This window comes from Abramis brama, assembly GCF_963993115.1.
Source record: "Abramis brama genome assembly, chromosome: 7".
Taxonomy (NCBI): Eukaryota; Metazoa; Chordata; class Actinopteri; order Cypriniformes; family Leuciscidae; genus Abramis; species Abramis brama.
Window position 1 is genome coordinate 28,573,366 of NC_139969.1, and position 19,632 is coordinate 28,592,997.

Sequence of the window (19,632 nt, forward strand, 5' to 3'; positions counted from 1 at the left end):
CTTTGAATGTTACAGGGACAGATGAGCACCTGTGTTTTTATCCTGTGGAAAGAGGCTATTTGAAACTATCAAAGGCTTTGAGTGAGTATACTACAGAAATTAATTTTAAAAAATCAATTTGAAGTTGCAGTCTGTAACTTTTTTTTGTGTATGAAAATGTGCTATATAAATGAGCCTTGCCATGCCTATGGCAAACATACGGCCTAAACGCAGGCCTGAACGTCTTCCAACCCTAATCAAACACACCTGAACTTACTAATCAAGGTCTTCAAGGTTAGGCTATTAAAAAGCTACAGGCAGGTGAGTTTCATCAGAGTTGGAGATGCCCTGCCTACACCCCCTTGGATCTTTAAAAGCACTCTAAACCATTTTTACAGCGATTTGTGTTGTGGGTTTGAGCCGGTGATTTGAGATTGCTATACGCTTTTTCATTGTAGTTTTGTTTGCCTCGCTCTCTCTCACTGTTTCAGCGCATCTTCCAGCAGAGTTCATTGTGAGATCTCGGGTCAAGAGGATGACGGTTCGAGTGTACTGCACCTTAAGTGCTGTTTTATTGTGTCTGTCTGCATGCTTGAGCACAACAGACGCCGAAGTCAAAGGTGAGAAGATCTTTTAACTTTATCACGAAGTTCGATGAAATGCGCAAGTGCATTAAAGGGGTCCTTGATTAGGATTTTACTTATTTTCATTTATTTTATTTTTTTAACTTTAGTTAGTGTGTAATGTTGCTGTTTGAGGATAAACCACATCTGCAAAGTTACGATGCTCAAAGTTCAATGCAAAGGGAGATTTTTCTTTTACAGAAATTGCTTTTTAATGACCACAACAAACGGGATAGGGACTTCGGGGTAGGGACTTCAAAAAGCTTTTTCTCGGGATGGTGACGTCATGAACCCTAAAATTTACAAAAACCTTTCCCTCAGGAACATGCAATAAAGGGGGTGAGACCATGTTGGGCTGCTTTAGTATTAAAGTACTAAAACTTTGAAGTAGAAAGACTGAATTACGGTTACTGACAACTTCCAAAACTTGTTATTTTTTTATTTTTTTACAGTGAATGAGAATTTCAGCATTCAGTGATCTGGTTTCTGTCATGTGTCTGTATAACAGCAAAACCAGGAGAGTGTTCAAGCAAAATTTACTTCATTATAGACTGTGGGGCAGCTTTCTTATTGCTTTCTTACAAAAGCTGTTGCTGGGACAGTACCTTCAAAAGGGTTCTAATATGTATCATTTAGATACTAATATGTACCTTTAGGTACCAAAATGTACCTTTTGAGGGACTAAAATGCACTTTAGGTACAAAGGTGTACCTTTTGAAAGGGTATCGCGACAGCTTTTGAACTTTTTTTTTTTTTTTTTTTTTTTTTTTTTTTTTTCTGAGAGTACCCATATCACTGTTTTAAAGCCCAGGATGGCTTTACAAAATGAATAAAGATGAGTAGTGCTTAAAATACAACTCTGTCTGTAAGACTTGCTATTCCTGCTTTGAGTGTTTTGTGCTGTATGTCTTGGACTGAATGCCGCTAAATGGACTGACTAAAGTTGACCATCTTTATCCATGCAGTGAAGCCTGGGGCTGAACCGCCAAAGCCTTGCTTTGAACCACCGAAGCCTGCCGCCGAACCACCAAAGCCTCCACCAAAGCCTGCGCCGAAGTCTGCCGCTGAACCGCCAAAGCCTGCGCCAAAGCCTGCTGTTGAACCACTGAAGCCTGTGCCTAAACCTGCACCGAAGCCTGCTGTTGAACCACTGAAGCCTGTGCCTAAACCTGCACCGAAGCCTGCTGTTGAACCACTGAAGCCTGTGCCTAAACCTGCACCAAAGCCTGTGCCTAAACCTGCACCAAAGCCTGCTGTTGAACCACTGAAGCCTGTGCCTAAACCTGCACCAAAGCCTGCCGGCAAAGCCTGCTACCAAGCCTGCCGCCAAACCATCAAAGCCTGCGTCGAAACCTGCCACAAAACCTCCAGAGGCGGCACTTCTACTGCCAGAGACTGTTTCAAAGCCTGCCGCCGAACAAAAAAAACCTGTTTCAAAGCCTGCCGCCAAACAAAAACCTGTTTCAAAGCCTGCCACCATTCCTAAAGCATCCAGTGTGTGCTGAAAATGGTCATGGAAAGTGTTGATTCAGAGTTCCTTCCTAACACATACTGAAGTACTTCTACAGATCAAATCAGTGCTTTATTCGTATGGCATGTTTATCACCAAATAAAGCTCTATTTTTGTGAAATGTCTTTCTACTTTATTTTTCTCCCACATGAAAAACTGCTTTATTGAAGAATTGGTGGCTGTGTACGATAAATATTACGTTAAGAGAGAGACATGCATTAACGGAACAGTCTAGTTATTGGGGCGTGGTCTTTAGCGCATACACAGAGAAAGTTTGGAGTTATGCTGCTTGTTTTGATCGATTTGACACAGTGCGTTCATATAGGCTACCAGTGAGTAATCTTTAAGTTATTTATTACCTAATACGAGTTGTATTTCAAGTATTACTATTTTGATGTTAAACCTATAATTTTATATCTTTTGATGTTATGATGCATGCATTTGTTTGTTGCATCGCTGAGTTTATCTGAAGTAAATGCATGTAAAAGAGTTCAATATCTATCTGTGAGCATATAATCTCAATTTCTAAGTAAAGTTGAGTATGTATATAGGATTATTTATGATAGAATAAGGATGTATGATGATTATACCATCACTGTACGATTGCTTCGATTGAGATCATGTGTCAGAGAACATGACACTATTTTATCTGTTATTTCACTCAGTCATTAAGTGATGATACTTGTATATCTGTGAAATATTGAGTCATTGCATGCATATCTCTAATAGTAGTATTTAGCAAGTACTATCAGCCAAATTTGATGACTCTAGATATTACAATGTATGGATAACATGACCATAGTACTACAATGCTTATGTTCTTCTGTGCATATAACCATATGAACAGTGTTATCTTGAATGTTATAATTTGAATATTGTTCTATTATTTCACTATTTCATTTAGAACCACTACTGTTTAAATGTGGCTGCAAATTACCACCTGTTAAAAAGATATAGGCCTACGCCTCTGACCGGACGTCTTGTGACTGCTCACTTTCCACCAGAACAAAAGTAGTCTTCATTACAAGTGGTCCTTCGAGCCGGATAGAGGAGCTGTCACAAGTAAGATGTATCAGAGTGATCCTGACACCAGACCTGAATCTCCTGAGCCCACTGTCAGACCCCGGCGATCAGTGCGTCTACCTAGTTATCTATCAGGCTTTGAGGTCACCAGATACCACCCAAGGTGACAGTCACAGGACAGAGCAGACACTTCTCCTGAACTGAGTGAAGATTCTGAGCCACCAGGAGCAGCCTCACTCAACATAGCTGCCACCTACCATGAACACAGACCAAGTCCTCAGCCTTGGCAGCCAATCGAATAGAGCTCTATCAGGGAAGATGAACAGCAGCATAAGTTCTCCTCTCCACATTCTGAGTTGTCATCAGTAGTCTTAGCAGAGTTTCAGCAGATTAAGAAAGAGAATGAGGAACTGCGGCATTTTGCAAATGCACAGATGAGATGGTCTCTTGAAGCACAGATGAAACAGCTATTGGCAAGTAACCAGCCCAGTCATCATTTAACAGGTATGTCCTCACCAATCCCACAGCTTCGTTTTCATTACCTACAAAGAGCCAAAGATGCTAAGCCTGTACCCTTACCTCGATCAAAGCTGCCTAAAAAAGTCAGTGACTGTGCAGAAGATCAGGTCAGACATGACATCCTTTCCAACTTAGATTGCTTAAAAGGCTTGAGATGACTTCACAGCAGACCTATTCCAGTCCTATCCCACCTCGACAGTCTTCCCCCCCCCCCGAGACCCTCACACTACAGCAGAACAGATGACAGCAGAGGTGTCAATCATCACACAGAGCAACGTATCTCTCCCAGCCAAGAGAGCACTTACCGTGGACCAGCTCCCACCATCCCAAACTTTGTAAAGCCAGACCCAAGAGAGTTTTCTCGGTTACGAATCGCGTTGGAGAATATTTTACCAGCTGATGCCACAGAGAGATTCAAGTTTCAGATACTTGTCGACCACCTAAAATTGGAAGAAGCTCTGCTTATAGCAGATTCCTACAGCAACTCCTTCAGCAACATCCCTTCTCAGATACTATGGAAGCACTTAATCAGCAGTATGGACAACCCCACCAGCTGGCCCTTCAGAGAATAGCAGAACTCATGGATGGCCCGAACATCATCAGTGGAGATGTGAAAGCTTTCAGGATGTTTGCATTAAGAGTTCGCTCATTAGTCAATATGCTTCGAACTGCAGGTCCAAGAAGTTAATTCCAGGTTCTCTCTTTCCACGAGTAAGCCAGTAGCCATGAGCAAAAAGGGACAAAGTAAGGATTTGAAACGTCCAACCAACCCAACAAGTATATTCCTTGGTACAGAGAAATGCACTGTCTCAAGAGCCATGCCAGTGAAGAATACTGAGTCTAAGTCCAGAGAGAGAAATATCTTCTGTCCATATTGTGATGGACATGATCACTACTTGAATGGCTGCCCTAGTTTCAGTCAGTTGAACAGAGATAAGAAAGTGAAATGGATTCAAACAAACAATCGCTGTTGGCGTTGTGGGAGAGGGCACTAAGCAGCAAAATGTAATCTCAGAACTCTTTGCAAGATCTGTAACAGCAGACACTTGTTTGTCCTCCATGAAGTTAATAACCGACCCACCACAAAGGCAAATGACTATCCCGATCTTGGACCCTCTGAGAGCTGCCTAGTGAACACCACCACAGAGACCTTGTACCTAGATCGACCCACTGGCAGCCGCAAAGTTTTGTTAAAGCTTTGCAAGGTGCTCTTGAGAAATGGCAATCATTGCTTGGAAACTTGCGCCATTCTAGATGATGGGTCTGAACATACAATACTCCTTCACTCTGCAGTTCAACGGCTTAAGTTGATGGGTCAGCCTGAAGAACTAGTTTTACGTACAGTACGTCAAGACCGCCACAATCTACAAGGGGCTGCTGTGGCTTTTACTGTGTCACCTGCATTCCAACCTGAGATTTCCTTCAAGATTCACAAAGCCTTTATCGCTGAACCACTCGGGCTGGCCAAACATACACATCCAGTCAGTGAGTTACAGAGCAAGTATCAGCATCTACAGGGATTACCGCTCCAACAGATTGATTCCGTACAGCCACTCCTCCTTATAGGTTCCACACCTCATTACACCAGTAGAACCAGTTCGTCTAGGCCCTCCAAATGGACCTGCTGCCATCAGGACCCGCCTGCATTGGACACTGCAGGGTCCCACTCAAGAAATTAAGCATTGCCTCTCAGAACAACAGTGTCTCTTCACTTCTACCTCCTTTTCCCCTACCGACCTGTATAATCAAGTGGAGAGATTATGGCAATTAGATGTGCTTCCCTATCGCAGTGAGAAAATCATTACTCGATCCAAGCAAGATCAAGAGGCCATTGCTTTACTTGAGTCAAAGACGACTAGAGTTACGGTGGATGGAGTTGCTCTATATGCCACTCCGTTACTTCGAGTGAAGAACATGCCCATACTGCTAGCCCCAAAGGAGTGGCATATAGAGCAACTAGTACTAGCTGCTAGTACCCTGCCTTGTCTCAGAGGAATATAAAGGAGGTTAGCCAAAGATCCAACTCAAGCAGCATCTTACAGGGCCGAGATGAAAAGGTTGGAGGAGGAAGGATATGCTTCAGTGATATCTCCAGAACATGTGAAACAGACAACTGAATCATGGTACATCCCCCACCATATGACTCAGCACAATGGAAAGAACAGAGTCGTTTTCAACTATTCCTTTCAGCACAGAGGGAAGAACCTGAACCAACTCCTACTTCCAGGTCCTACATTAGGCCCTACCCTGATGTCATGAAAGTAGCTTTCCTGACTGCCCGTTCAAGAGTTTCCCCCCAAAAACGTCAGACAATCCCTCGTTTGGAGATGTGTGCTGCCTTAACTGGAGCTCAGCTGGCTAAGCTTCTGACGTCAGAGCTTAGCATTCCAATCCAGCATGTCAAGCTCTGGTCTGATTCAACTACTGTGCTAACCTGGATCCAAGCTGACTCATGCAGATTTAAGGTTTTTGTTGGAACAAGAGTAGCAGAGATACAGGATTTTACCGACCCAGAGGCTTGGCATTATGTAGATTTCAAAACAAATCCAGCCGACGACATCACACGTGGCAAAACTTTGGCTGAGTTGTCCAATCCAAGCCGGTGGAACCAGGGCCCACCATTTCTCCTTCTGCACACAGATCAGTGGCCTAAAAGTCCACTTCTCCATCTACAGAGGGAGGATGAAGAGGTGAAACAAGCTACTTTTTGCGGGCTTACTGTTCCAGCCATAAATCCAGCGTTGCCTGATTGCGGTCAGTTCCAGTCCTATGACAAATTGCTCAAAGCTACTGGCCAGGTATTGCATTGGGCGGCCACGGATAATGATGTTCTGACTGCAGATGAATACCAAGAAGCAGAACTAGCTCTCCTCCGCCTGGCACAAAGCCAAAGTTTCCCTGTTGAAGTCAGCCATCTTAAGTCAGGTAAACCTTTACCCACGAGTAACCGTCTCCTGTGCCTCGCTCCGGAATATGATAGTAATATGCAGCTCCTTAGGGTTGGTGGTCGCCTCAGAAGGACAGAACAACTAGATGAATTTGCAATTCACCCTATAGTTCTTGACTCTAGACATCCCCTGAGCAAGTTGATAATTCAAGATTTTGATGCAAAACTGCACCATCCAGGAGCAGAACGTGGATTTGCAGAAGTGCAACGCAAATACTGGATCTTGAAGGGCAGGGAAGCTATTCGGCAACATCAAAGAGCTTGTTTAGGCTGTAAAACATGGAGAGGTAAGCTAAGCACTCAGAAGATGGCTGACCTTCCCCCATCAAGACTGCGCTTATTGCAACCAGCCTACTACTCAACAGGGGTAGATTGTTTTGGACCCTACCTCGTTAAAATTGGACGCAGAAATGCGAAACGATGGGGGCTCATATTTAAATGTCTGACAACACAAGTTGTGTATTTAGACGTCCTCAGCAACATAGACACCGACTCATTCTTAATGGCCTTCAGACGATTCATCTCCCGTAGGGGGAAGCCATTTGAGATCATCTCAGATCAGGGGACAAATGTCTGGGGTGGTGATCGAGAGTTACAAGAAGCTTTTTCTGCACTTCACCCAACATTAAAAGAGCAGTTAGCCAGCCAACTGCCCTCTGTGCTACTATAGGGGATCAGATTGTAACCGAGGAAGTACTACAAACTGTACTTGTTGAGATTGAGGGCATTCTCAACTCTAAACCCCTCAGTTATACCTCGTCTGATGTAGCGGACTTAGACCCAATCACTCCTTATATGTATGTAAAGCACTTTGAATTGCCATTGTGTATGAAATGTGCTATATAAATAAACTTGCCTTGCCTTGCCTTGCCTAATATACTGCTTATAGGGCGGCTGGACTCATCCCTACCTCAAGTGGTGTATCCACAATCAGAGATGTTGTGTAGAAGACGGTGGAGGCATAGTCAGATTATGGCAGACCATTTCTGGAAACATTTCATCCGCAATTACCTACCAGGACTTCAGTCACGGCAAAAATGGCACAGAGAGTCAGGAAACTTAACACCTGGAACTATTGTCATGATTGTTGACCAGCAGCTCCCTCGGGCTCTGTGGCCAGTTGGATGAGTTACTAAAGTTTTCCCTGGAGAAGATGGTAGAGTCAGGGTGGCCGAGGTTGAAGTAAAGAACAAAACCTACCTTCGCCCAATTTCCCGTCTTATAAGCCTCCCTAATCTGCCAGACTGATTACCCCCTTAGTATTGTGCCCAAACTGAGCTTGCCCTTTTCAAGGTACACATTTACAGAGCAAATGTGGGGGCGGCTGTTGAAAAGGCTCTCCAATCTGTATTATATTTATAAAAGAGACACTAATGCCCCCTTGTGGCTAGATAAATATTACGTTAAGAGATAGAAGACGTGCATTAACGGAACAGTCTAGTTATTGGGGTGTGGTCTTTAGCGCATACACAGAGAAAGTTTGATGGAGTTATGCTGCTTGTTTTGATCGATTTGACAGAGTGCGTTCATATACCAGTGAGTAATCTTTGTTCAGTTATTGATTACCTCATACGAGTTGTATTTCAAGTATTACTATTTTGATGTTAAACCTGTAATTTGATATCTTTTGATGTTACGACGCATGCATTTGTTTATTGCATCGCTGAGTTTATCTGAAGTAAATACATGTAAAAGAGAGTTCAATATCTATCTGTGAGCATATAATCTCAATTTCTAAGTAAAGTTGAGTATGTATATAGGATTATTTATGTTAGAATAAGGATATATGATTCGATTGAGATCACGTGTCAGAGAACGTGACACTATTTTATCGGTATTATTTCACTCAGTGTTATTTCACTCAGTCATTATGTTAAGTGATGATACTTGTATATCTGTGAAATATTGTCATTGCATGCATAACATCACTAATAGTAGTATTTAGCAAGTACTATCAGCCAAATTTGATGACTCTAGATGTTACAATGTATGGATAACATGACCATAGTACTACAATGCTTATGTTCTTCTGTGCATATAACCATATGAACAATGTTATCTTGAATATGTTATAATTTGAATATTGTTTTTTCTATTTCATTTAGAACCTGCAAATTACCACCTATTAAAGAGATATACTCCTCTGACCGGACGTCTTGTGACTGCTCATTTTCCACCAGAACAAAAGTAGTCTTCATTACAGTGGCTGTGTTCGAAACCACTTAGGAGTGTGTTCGAAACTTATAGGAGAAAACGGTACATGAATATGAGGCGCCACGTAGGATTTAAATCAAACTTCGCTCATCAATACATACATAACACACGTGCATATACACCTATAAATTACTCGCATACATGTATAGGCTACTATTGGATGTTCAAAATACATATATGAAATACACGTGCACACTAATATGAAATCCATACCAATCCATATTATGTTAGTCATGAATGCATATACACTTGTGAATAACTTGCATATACATATAAACTTGACGCACGCATACACCTATAAATACTCGCATATACATATAAACTTCCATGCACCTATAAACACTCGCATAAACTTCCATGCATATACACCTATAAACACTCGCACATACATATAAACTTCCATGCATATACACCTATAAACACTCGCACATACATATAAACTTCCATGCACCTATAAACACTCGCACATACATATAAACTTCCATGCATATACACCTATAAACACTCGCACATACATATAACTCGATGCGCGCATACACATCCATAAAACACTCGCGCATAAATAAAACGTGGATGCATGCTTTGTGTATATATGTATATGCGAGTGATTTCATATGTGGATGTGCGTGAACTTTTCAGTGTAAAAGGAAGTCATTTCAGCGTAACCGGAAGGCATTTCAGTGTAAAAGCAGAGCCCGTCTACGGAGAGCCTTGGCACTTCCTATTAGCCCCATTGTATCGATCTTGGTTGCAGTTCCATTAGAATTCCACTGGAGGTGATCGCGGGCGAGTGCAGACTGAATGGGAGTCTATGGGGCTATACGGCTAAATGTGTCTCTTTCACCCGATTGCCGTTGAGAAATCTCAGATTTTATTGTAGGTTTTGCAAGTTCAACATGGGTTATAGGTCGAAAGTTGAATGAACGAGTACTTATTTCTTTTCGATTTCTTACAGGTTGAGTTGTTGTTGCCCATAACACGCTAGCATTCTGCTAATGACGTCAGCATTCTGACGTCATTGACATTTTAAAAGACTTTTTAAACCAAATAAGTGACTCTAAAAAATCTAACACCCAGCAATGTGTAATTTCTTTGCATCTCCTTTCGAATACAACATTCAAATAACTAGACAAAAAATTATATCCTGAGAAAAGTGGATTTTGAGGGTTTTTCGCCATAGACCTCCATTCATTCTGCACTCGCCTGCGAGCGCCCCCGCATGGACAGAGACGTGTTACTGCAGCCAGTCCAGAAACCGGAAGTAAGCAGAGAGTGCCAATTCTCTTCCTATTAGACATTCTCTGGTAAAAGGAAGGCATTTCAGTGTAAAAGGAAGGCATTTCAGTGTAAACGGAAGGCATTTCAGTGTAAAAGTCATTTGTGTCATTTTGATAGTTTGTTTTCCAATTTGAAATTAAATAAGCATAAACGATAAAACTGCCCCTTTATTCGTTTTTTCGTTTTTTAAAAAAAAAAAAAAAAACGAAAAAACGAGATTTCGGCTTGATTTTTCGTTTTTTTAGTTCACAGGCAAAAAACGAATAAATGACTTCAAAATTCGTTTTCCACATGTGGGCGGCCTGACACGCCCCCTTCCGCCGATTGGTCAAGCAAGTCTGATCATGTGACGTCATCGGTTGTCGCTCGGGTCTGTTCAACAAAATAACAGTCCTACTACTATGGCTACAGATTCTTAAACTGTACAGGGCAGGTCCTATTGGGCTTTCTTCTGTGCAACTTTACGCGTTTCACAGAAATCTTTACATCAGAAATATTAATTATTAGTCTGCCACCAGCCTGTTTTATTTAGCTGTGCGGAGTTAAATCTGTGTGGTGAAGCTGCGCTTGACAGCGCAGAGCGGGAGAGGCTCACTGACCAATGTTCAGTCAGCAGTCAGAACTTTTCTTTTAGACGCTCCGTTTTGACACGGGATGGTGATTGCAAATACTGTAATGCCAATCGGCTGAGGGTGGGTACCGATGATGGAGAAATACATTTTTACTGAAACTGTAATCATAGCCGCGACCCGCGAGAATGAGACGGATGATTGACAGGACGACAGCGAAGTCAATTAAAGGTGCTAGATAACTTCTGTTAACAAAAAAATCAATAAAAAAGTGTTTAATATAAGTGACTTTGTCTTTGTTTTATTGTTTTTGTTGTTTTTAATCAAATAATTGTGAACCACAAACTGAGCCTTCGTTTTAAAGGGCAATTTCCAAATATATTTTATTTATTTGTTATAATATGGGTATTTTATAATACAGCATAAATAAAAACAAACACACGTAATATGTATGCCTATAGGCTAAAAACCAGAGTTTTTTGGTTTTGTTTGTGTTAACTTTTATCCCCAACCATATTTCTTCATGGGCTCCACTCCAGGGGTCACATCAGCACTCCTATAGGGGAGAGCGGGGCACAAAGTAACGCTTTTTGACTTTCTCAGTTTGTGTAAATCTACTTATGGTTCAGAGTATTTATTTTTCCCCACATTAATTTCCCACATGTCTAGTACAATTATGTGTTTTTGTTTTATTAATACAGTATATACTTTTTTCTTGATATACCCCGAAAGAATGGAAGTGAAATGTGACAACATGCCCCATAGGTGGGGTACATTGTAACATGTGAGGTGCACATTGTAACATAACATATGACAGCTTAAAATGTTATCTGATCTAATAAAAAAAATATACAAAACAAACTAAAATATTTTCTAAATAAAATACAATTAAAAAACTTTTTCATATAAAATAATGGCAATTTTTAATAATTAAATATAAACTCATTTTTGAGTTTTGACTACGAACACATGAAAACACAGCTATACAACATAGTTCAAAACAAATAAATAATTAGTAATTTCTGAACTTTGACTCTCAGTCTTTATTAACCTTTTTCTCACGTTTTCTCAATAAAATTAATAAAAGTATAGAATATAATAGCATATTTCTAATAGGGGCACATTGTAACGCAGTGTGACAACATGCCCCCGCCTGCACAACTGGGATTTAAACCCGGCTAGTGTCTTCTGCTAGTTAGCGAAGCATTAAATAACTATCTCAACTGTTAAATAACATCTTGGAGATTAAAATAATATCAGATTTGTCTTATTTTAAATAAACACAAAAAATAGAGATGACAAATTAACTTAAGTAAGAAATTTACTTTTGCTATGGTTTAATAAATGTCTATGGATCTTCCAAAAAAAAAATAATCTTGGCGGAATTTTTTTTTCTATATAGTGTTGATATGGCAACTAGTAAAGACACAAAGTTTCGTCATCCAAGCATGTGCGGAAGTATTTAAAACAAGCGTGTTACCAGTAGCCCCGTGTTACGTTGTGCCCCGCGCTCCCCTACTTCCCATGGTACTAACTGTAATTAACAGTATGCTGACCCAGTTTATATGTAAAATCTTTGGTATATGTAATCTATATGTAGGCTAATATCTAAAAACACTTTACAGTGTGATGGAAATAAACTTTTCTTAAAGCGTGTTGTATATCACCACAGATTTATTGACACCCTTCTATCTGTGTTGTATACTGTAATAGACAATTGTCCAGCAAAATGATGAGGTTTTTTGTAAGAAAAACATTGCGAGCAAATGTCGAATTCTTGTTTGAAATATAAATCAACAACGTAAGAGGCTTACGTGTCGTGTCCACTGGCACGGTGCGAGCGGAGCGCTCGCGCGAGCGTTTTCAATTCATTCCTATGGAAGTCCAGCTTCACGCTCGCGCAGTGCATTTTGGGATTGATAGCGGACCGGAGAAAGCGTTGAGAGCGACCAAGAGCGTCAAAAGGTTGGGCAGTTCTCGACTTTATGCAAATATCAAGCGAAAAACGCGGTCGGCAGCCAATTGACCGTTCGCAAAAGCCACGCCCCCTAGTTATTGTTACTACGCCCGTCAAACAATTGAGAACCAGACATAGCCATGGCTGGGTTGAGCTCCATTCCTATTGGTATAAGTGATTGGTTTTGGAGTAATGCAGCAGACATATCCTCCAGGGCACGACAGAAAGGGCTGCAATCTAGTTTAGGTTACAAAGATTCAGTTTCTACCTGTTCTATCAGAGGTATGGCAGTTAGCTATGCTAGCTAAGGATGACGACCAACCTAAGCAAGTAACGTTATTAGCCTACAGTTTCCCCACCTTTCATCATCGCATATGTTCTACGTGTCTTTAAACATTTCATACTGCACTCGTCTCGCGTCCTATTCGCTTTGGACGCGCGAATGGATTCAGAATGTTCAAGCGTCGAACTAGACGCGATACACACGAATGTGACGCTCTATTCGCGTTTGGTGTGAACGCAGCATAATGAACAGGCTCCGATGTCAAGATTGCAATGCTGTTATGTGTGTGTGTGTGTGTGTGTCAGAGAGAGAGAGGCACGGGCGCGATCGAACAGTGGAAACATAAAAATAAATACTCCGTCATTTTATTCATACAGGACATCATTAAAACTGCAAAGTGTTGTAAGAGTAACTAAACTACTTATTGATAATTTATATGCTATAGCTCGCTAGCTTTACTTACAGCAGACATTATTAATTTTAGAGGCATTTAGCTGTGAGTGAGGTCTCCCACACTGCTTAATCCATTGTCGGCATATTTCCGCTTGGGTCTTGGGCTTTGGAAAGGCAAAAAAACGACCTCTCCCTCTAAACTTTTGGGGTACCTGGTGTCAGACTTGCAGGTGCCATAGGCGCATCGTTTCACCATCTTGCTGAAATCACAATGTTTGACGGAGGTCCTTCTCCTTAGTTACAGTTGCTGAGCTAGGATTGGACGAGGACCGTTTGAGGGCGGGGTTTTGCGAACGGTCATTGCTGAGGTTCGGAATGTGACGTCTGTTTTGAGAGTTTAAAAATATGCAAATTGTGCCAGAGTTTATGCTGGATTTAGTGCTTAAACCATTTTGTTTACAAATTAGACCCCTTGCAGTTGTTATAAATATGTTAAAGATTTTATTTTGGATGTGTTCATTCTGATTATATTGGCTGGGTTTATAAAAGTTTATAAAATTGAAAGGATGCTTGGTGCATTTGGAGACAAAGCTTGTCTATTTCTAAATGTAATCGCGTGCATCGCTGATGATTATACTGTCCGTGTGTTGAAAAAAAACTTAGATTAAACACACTCGCAACAGACACACCCCAAAGCGGAGACGTTACAGCGTTGCCAGCGGCACTGAGCGGAGTTTTGCCGCTGTAGTGGACACGCACCGTTAGGCCGTGTGTCCACCAAAGCGTTTTTCCACGCGGCTGGCGTATTTTTTCAATTGTTTTCAATGGGAACGCCGCGTTTTTTAAACGCCATGAGCGCGAGGCGCTGAGCGTCTTTTTCACGCTGAAGCGCTGAGCGTTCGGCGTTTTTTACAGGTCGCCGAGAGTTGAAGAATGTTCAACTTTGGGTAAAACGCTGCGCTCATCACTGTCACTTTTTACCCAACCGACCAATCACAGCGGAGGAGGGGCGGGACTAAAACCACTTCGACCAACTGTCACAACATTCTTTCTGTACAACGACATCAACCAGCAGAGCTAACCAAACAAAATTAATGAAAAATAAATTTTTAGTATGAAACAAATTATCTGCGAACTCAGTTACAAGTAAACTGTGCTGCGGATATTCTGTATCATAGCAACGAAGCGTCTCAACTGAAAAAACACTGCGCTGCCAAACGCCCACAGCCAGGCGTTTTCAGCAGAGCGTCTAGCGTTTTCAGCTGGCTAAAAACGCTTTGGTGGACACACGGCCTAGGCTTTTTTTTTTTCTTTTTTAAAAAAAAACGGGAAAAAAACGAATAAAGGGGCCGTTTTCTCATTTATGCTTATTGGAAACAATTGGAAAACAAACTATCAAAAAGGCAGGTTAATTCCGTGTACGCACAAATGACTTCCTTTTACACTGAAAAGTTCACGCACATCCACATATGAAATCACTCGCACATACACAAAGCATGCATCCACGTTTTATTTATGCGCGAGTGTTTTATGGATGTGTATGCGCGCATCGAGTTTATATGTATGTGCGAGTGTTTATAGGTGTATATGCATGGAAGTTTATATGTATGTGCGAGTGTTTATAGGTGTATATGCATGGAAGTTTATATGTATATGCAAGTGTTTATAGGTGTATATGCATGGAAGTTTATATGTATGTGCGAGTGTTTATAGGTGTATATGCATGGAAGTTTATATGTATATGCAAGTGTAACCCCTAGGGGGCGCTCCAACGCACAATTTGGATATTTAGAATAGAGACCCCAAAAACCCACGCTCCCCTTTTAGATAATTAGGCAGGTTGCGTCCAATGAAGGAACAGAAATGGGACTGATGTACTCAATTATAAATTTATTAAACACTCACAAATATAAGAATTGGCAATCAGGGCAGACAAATAGTTCCCGCAAGTAACAGTAAACAGTTTTACAATAAATAGGTCACAGTGAATAAAAGCCTCATAGTAAATGAGTTACAAGATGTAAAGTCTAACAATATCAAAACTACAGTGCATAAAGTCGAATAAATAGGTACTGTTCACAAAACACTGCAAAAACACTTCAAACCAATTCGGCCGTGCAAACATACACTAACACAGCATTTCACACTTCACTAGTGAACATTTCATCACAAAATAGACGCTGTTCCTAAAGGAGATATTGCTCGATGCCCATCGGCCGAATGTTGGAAGTATGACTGCCAAACAGAAAATACACAAAGAAATAAAGCAAACACAACATTTAAATGAATAGGCTACCACAAGCAGGGTTCAATCCCAAACCCAACTAGGTCCGGGTCATCCAGAAAGTAGCTGCTCCAAAAACACACACACACACACAGGAGATACAAAATACAACAGAATGATTAAGCTCAGGAAAAACAGTGGCTAGTGACCGACGTAGGCAATCCTCGTTTTTCTTTGAATCAACGCCGTATGCCCCGTAGCAATACAATTAAGTGGTGTGGATGACTAATAACTGTGCGCACTCTCATCAGTGTTGTTTATTGCTGCAACTCTTATAGGATCACTACTCCCCATTATTAAAAACAAGTTTCTGTAAGCTCGTCACTGCTGGTACCATTGACTGGACACCATAAACGCAGACGCTGGTACCATTGACTGGACACCATAAGCGCAGACACCAGGCCGAGGTTGCTGCAAGACCTATGCAAGATCACTACTCGCTATTATGAAAGCAAGTTTCTGAAGGCTCGTCACTGCCGGTACCATTTACTGGACACCGTAACCGCAGGCGCTGGTACCATTTACTGGACACCATAAGCGCAGACGCCCAACCGAGGTTCTCCCCCTCGCACAGCCGATACACCAAGAGACTCACTCTTCCCTCACGCCGCACCATTTTTCTGTTCCTCTCAACACCTTTAAAGGGATGCGTCGCTTACGCCACCTGATCCAAATAATCAGCCGGCCTGCGTCGCTTACGCCACCTGATCCAAATAATCAGCCGACCTTAAAGATGCACTTCTCAACTCAACCACTTGACCCGCTACATTCACCGCCCCTAAAATGTCACCGTCTCGGTGACAAGTAGCAAAGGTGCTACCACCAGGGCCTAAAAACAACATTATGGGAGCTAATGGTTAAAGCAGCTTCCCCATTCCCCTACTACCCCCGGACAAGCATCACAAGAGAAAGCCCTCGCGTGCACTGGGCGGACACCCTCCCCATCGTCAACCCAACGAAGTGACTCTCTACGCACCTCTAAAAACTGCGAGTCAGGATTGAGGCGAATAAATTTTGTCTCGCACATTTTCCACGAACTGATCGCGAAGAACCGAGTCAGGGTTAGAAATGGCAGTTGAATTTTTGCGCTGACAAATTTCCATTAGGACCATTAAGGAATGGAAAAACTCACGCAACGATTCTCCCTCACGCTGGCGGCAATGGAAAAACTTTTGTTGAGCCTCAATGTAAGAGTGTGCACAGCCAAAAGTCTCCAATAATATTGAAAAGATTCTCTCAGGGTCAGCCCTATCAGTCGCTGGACGAAGTTTAATCTCCAATTTAGCCTCCCCTTCAAGAAGATCATATACAAAATATGCCTGTTCACTGAGGGACATATGTCTAGCCTGTAAACATTTACGAACCTCTTCAACCCATTCCTCCAGAGGAGGACATTCCGGACCCGGACTACCAGAAAATTTGGGATATTTTCGTTCTCTTGGCACATAGACATACCTCATACCAGCTGCACCTGGCACTGACCGACTCAGCTCTCCCTGATTTGTATCCACTGGGGACGCTACATTTCCCTGCCGAAGTCTTTCATTATCTGCTTGAAGTTGTTGGATCTGCTCAGTTAAAAGTCTAACCTGATCCTCCATGACCTATGATATTTGGGCAGAATAGAAACAGACAGTTTAATGAAGAGACAGTTAAATATTAAACGCAAACCACTTATTGCTTATAGGGTCGTCGTCCCGGGTCTCTCCTCAGCCACTGTTTTTCCTGTAATCAATATAACCTTGGTTATTACCACCAAAAAAAGAAAAAAAAAAGAAAACCCATCCAACACAATACATACACAAGAACAAAATCCACAAATATTACACCAGTCCCAATATACCCTGCCGACTACGCCAAATGTAACCCCTAGGGGGCGCTCCAACGCACAATTTGGATATTTAGAATAGAGACCCCAAAAACCCACGCTCCCCTTTTAGATAATTAGGCAGGTTGCGTCCAATGAAGGAACAGAAATGGGACTGATGTACTCAATTATAAATTTATTAAACACTCACAAATATAAGAATTGGCAATCAGGGCAGACAAATAGTTCCCGCAAGTAACAGTAAACAGTTTTACAATAAATAGGTCACAGTGAATAAAAGCCTCATAGTAAATGAGTTACAAGATGTAAAGTCTAACAATATCAAAACTACAGTGCATAAAGTCGAATAAATAGGTACTGTTCACAAAACACTGCAAAAACACTTCAAACCAATTCGGCCGTGCAAACATACACTAACACAGCATTTCACACTTCACTAGTGAACATTTCATCACAAAATAGACGCTGTTCCTAAAGGAGATATTGCTCGATCCCCATCGGCCGAATGTTGGAAGTATGACTGCCAAACCGAAAATACACAAAGAAATAAAGCAAACACAACATTTAAATGAATAGGCTACCACAAGCAGGGTTCAATCCCAAACCCAACTAGGTCCGGGTCATCCAGAAAGTAGCTGCTCCAAAAACACACACACACACACAGGAGATACAAAATACAACAGAATGATTAAGCTCAGGAAAAACAGTGGCTAGTGACCGACGTAGGCAATCCTCGTTTTTCTTTGAATCAACGCCGTATGCCCCGTAGCAATACAATTAAGTGGTGTGGATGACTAATAACTGTGCGCACTCTCATCAGTGTTGTTTATTGCTGCAACTCTTATTCACCTTATTCCGCCCCGCCCACTTTTACTTCTGTCCAGTACTTCCGTTGTAAACCAACTTCCGGTTTAGCGGACCCTCATTCAATTTCGAGGAGAACTGCAGAGAAGTCTCACTGATAAAATGTCACATAAGATAAGCTAATTTGTGCCAAATGTGCTATGTACGTGTGTACCAACAGCACAGCAATGCACTGTTTCTCGGGGTAATTTTTAAACGACTTTTAGGTGTTTATATGACCCGTCTGCCTGTCTGATCGCAGCCCGGCCGATGTGTAGTGTTTAGCCTACATTAGCCACAAACATCTAATGTTGTAATGGTCTCACTACAGGACACATACACATGCTATACCTTGTTTGAAAGCTATGGTCCTCTAGAATTCAGTCGCTGGATTTATTTTACAGCCATTACTTGTGTTAGAGATCAAACCATAAGAAATTGCAGCTAGCAGTTAGCTAAGCTAACGTTACCCTCTTGTTCATCTAGTTGAGGCTCTACTTTCTTTCTACACCAGTTCGTGGCTATTTTTTTCTCATCTGTTGGCTATACACTGCAAATGTATCTGGTGATTAAGCAAACAAACTGTGGTGTAATAATGTTTCAAACTTTACATGTAGTAGTGTTTGTGCACATCTTCATAACTAAGTAATAGCTATTAGAAAGACACAGCTATTAAATAATTTGATTGTGGCATTGTTTCAAAAGCTTCAAGTGAAATGTACTTTAGTACGTTGCAGCAGTTGTTAATAACCATAAGGCCAACGCATTTGGCTATAATATTATAGTCTATATCTACTTATATCAAGACAGATAACAGATTGGACCAGGGCAAACAAAGCGCTAAGTAGCTAAACCAGGAAGTGAGATTACGCGGATGGCGCCACCCAGTGCTACTTCCGGAATAAGGTGAATAGGATCACTACTCCCCATTATTAAAAACAAGTTTCTGTAAGCTCGTCACTGCTGGTACCATTGACTGGACACCATAGCGTTGACGTAGGAGCGAGAGGGTACGCCTGCTACCTGGGTGTCCAGAGCCCGGAGAAGTGTGAGCTGAGTCCAGAAGGGCTGGACAGAGAGGAGGTGGTACATAGAGGAGCCCTTCTGGGCCTCCCGGCGGAGCAGGATTGGTAAGGTTTTCTTTGGAGATATGCTCGTCGATGCTCCAGGTGATGGGACTGACAACAATGGCTGGAGGGAGAATAGGATCCGGATAGGTTTCTTCAGGAGATGGTTGATGAATACGAGATAGAGCGTCAGCTTTACAGTTCTTGGTGCCAGGACGATAGGTGACAATGAAATTGAAGCGGGTGAAGAATAGTGCCCATCGAGCCTGGCGAGGATTGAGTCTTTTAGCCTCGCTGAGGTATTCCAAATTGCGG

General features: G+C 41.7%; 1 protein-coding gene across 1 annotated transcript; it reads left to right on the top strand.

Moving 5' to 3' along the window:
* Positions 1-378: 378 nt before the first annotated feature.
* LOC311087408 (uncharacterized protein) lies at positions 379-2,226 on the top strand. Its single transcript, XM_084120726.1, has 2 exons — positions 379-599; positions 1,568-2,226. The coding sequence occupies exons 1-2, from the start codon at positions 515-517 to the stop codon at positions 2,086-2,088; spliced, it is 606 nt and encodes a 201-aa protein (XP_083976852.1). The 5' UTR covers positions 379-514; the 3' UTR covers positions 2,089-2,226.
* The last annotated feature ends 17,406 nt before the right edge of the window (positions 2,227-19,632 follow it).

Excerpts from the sequence above, each read along its gene's own strand:
- LOC311087408 (XM_084120726.1), top strand. The coding sequence starts at position 515 with ATGACGGTTCGAGTGTACTGCACCTTAAGTGCTGTTTTATTGTGTCTG. Across the intron at positions 600-1,567 it reads AACAGACGCCGAAGTCAAAG|TGAAGCCTGGGGCTGAACCG; the intron begins GTGAGAAGATCT and ends TTATCCATGCAG.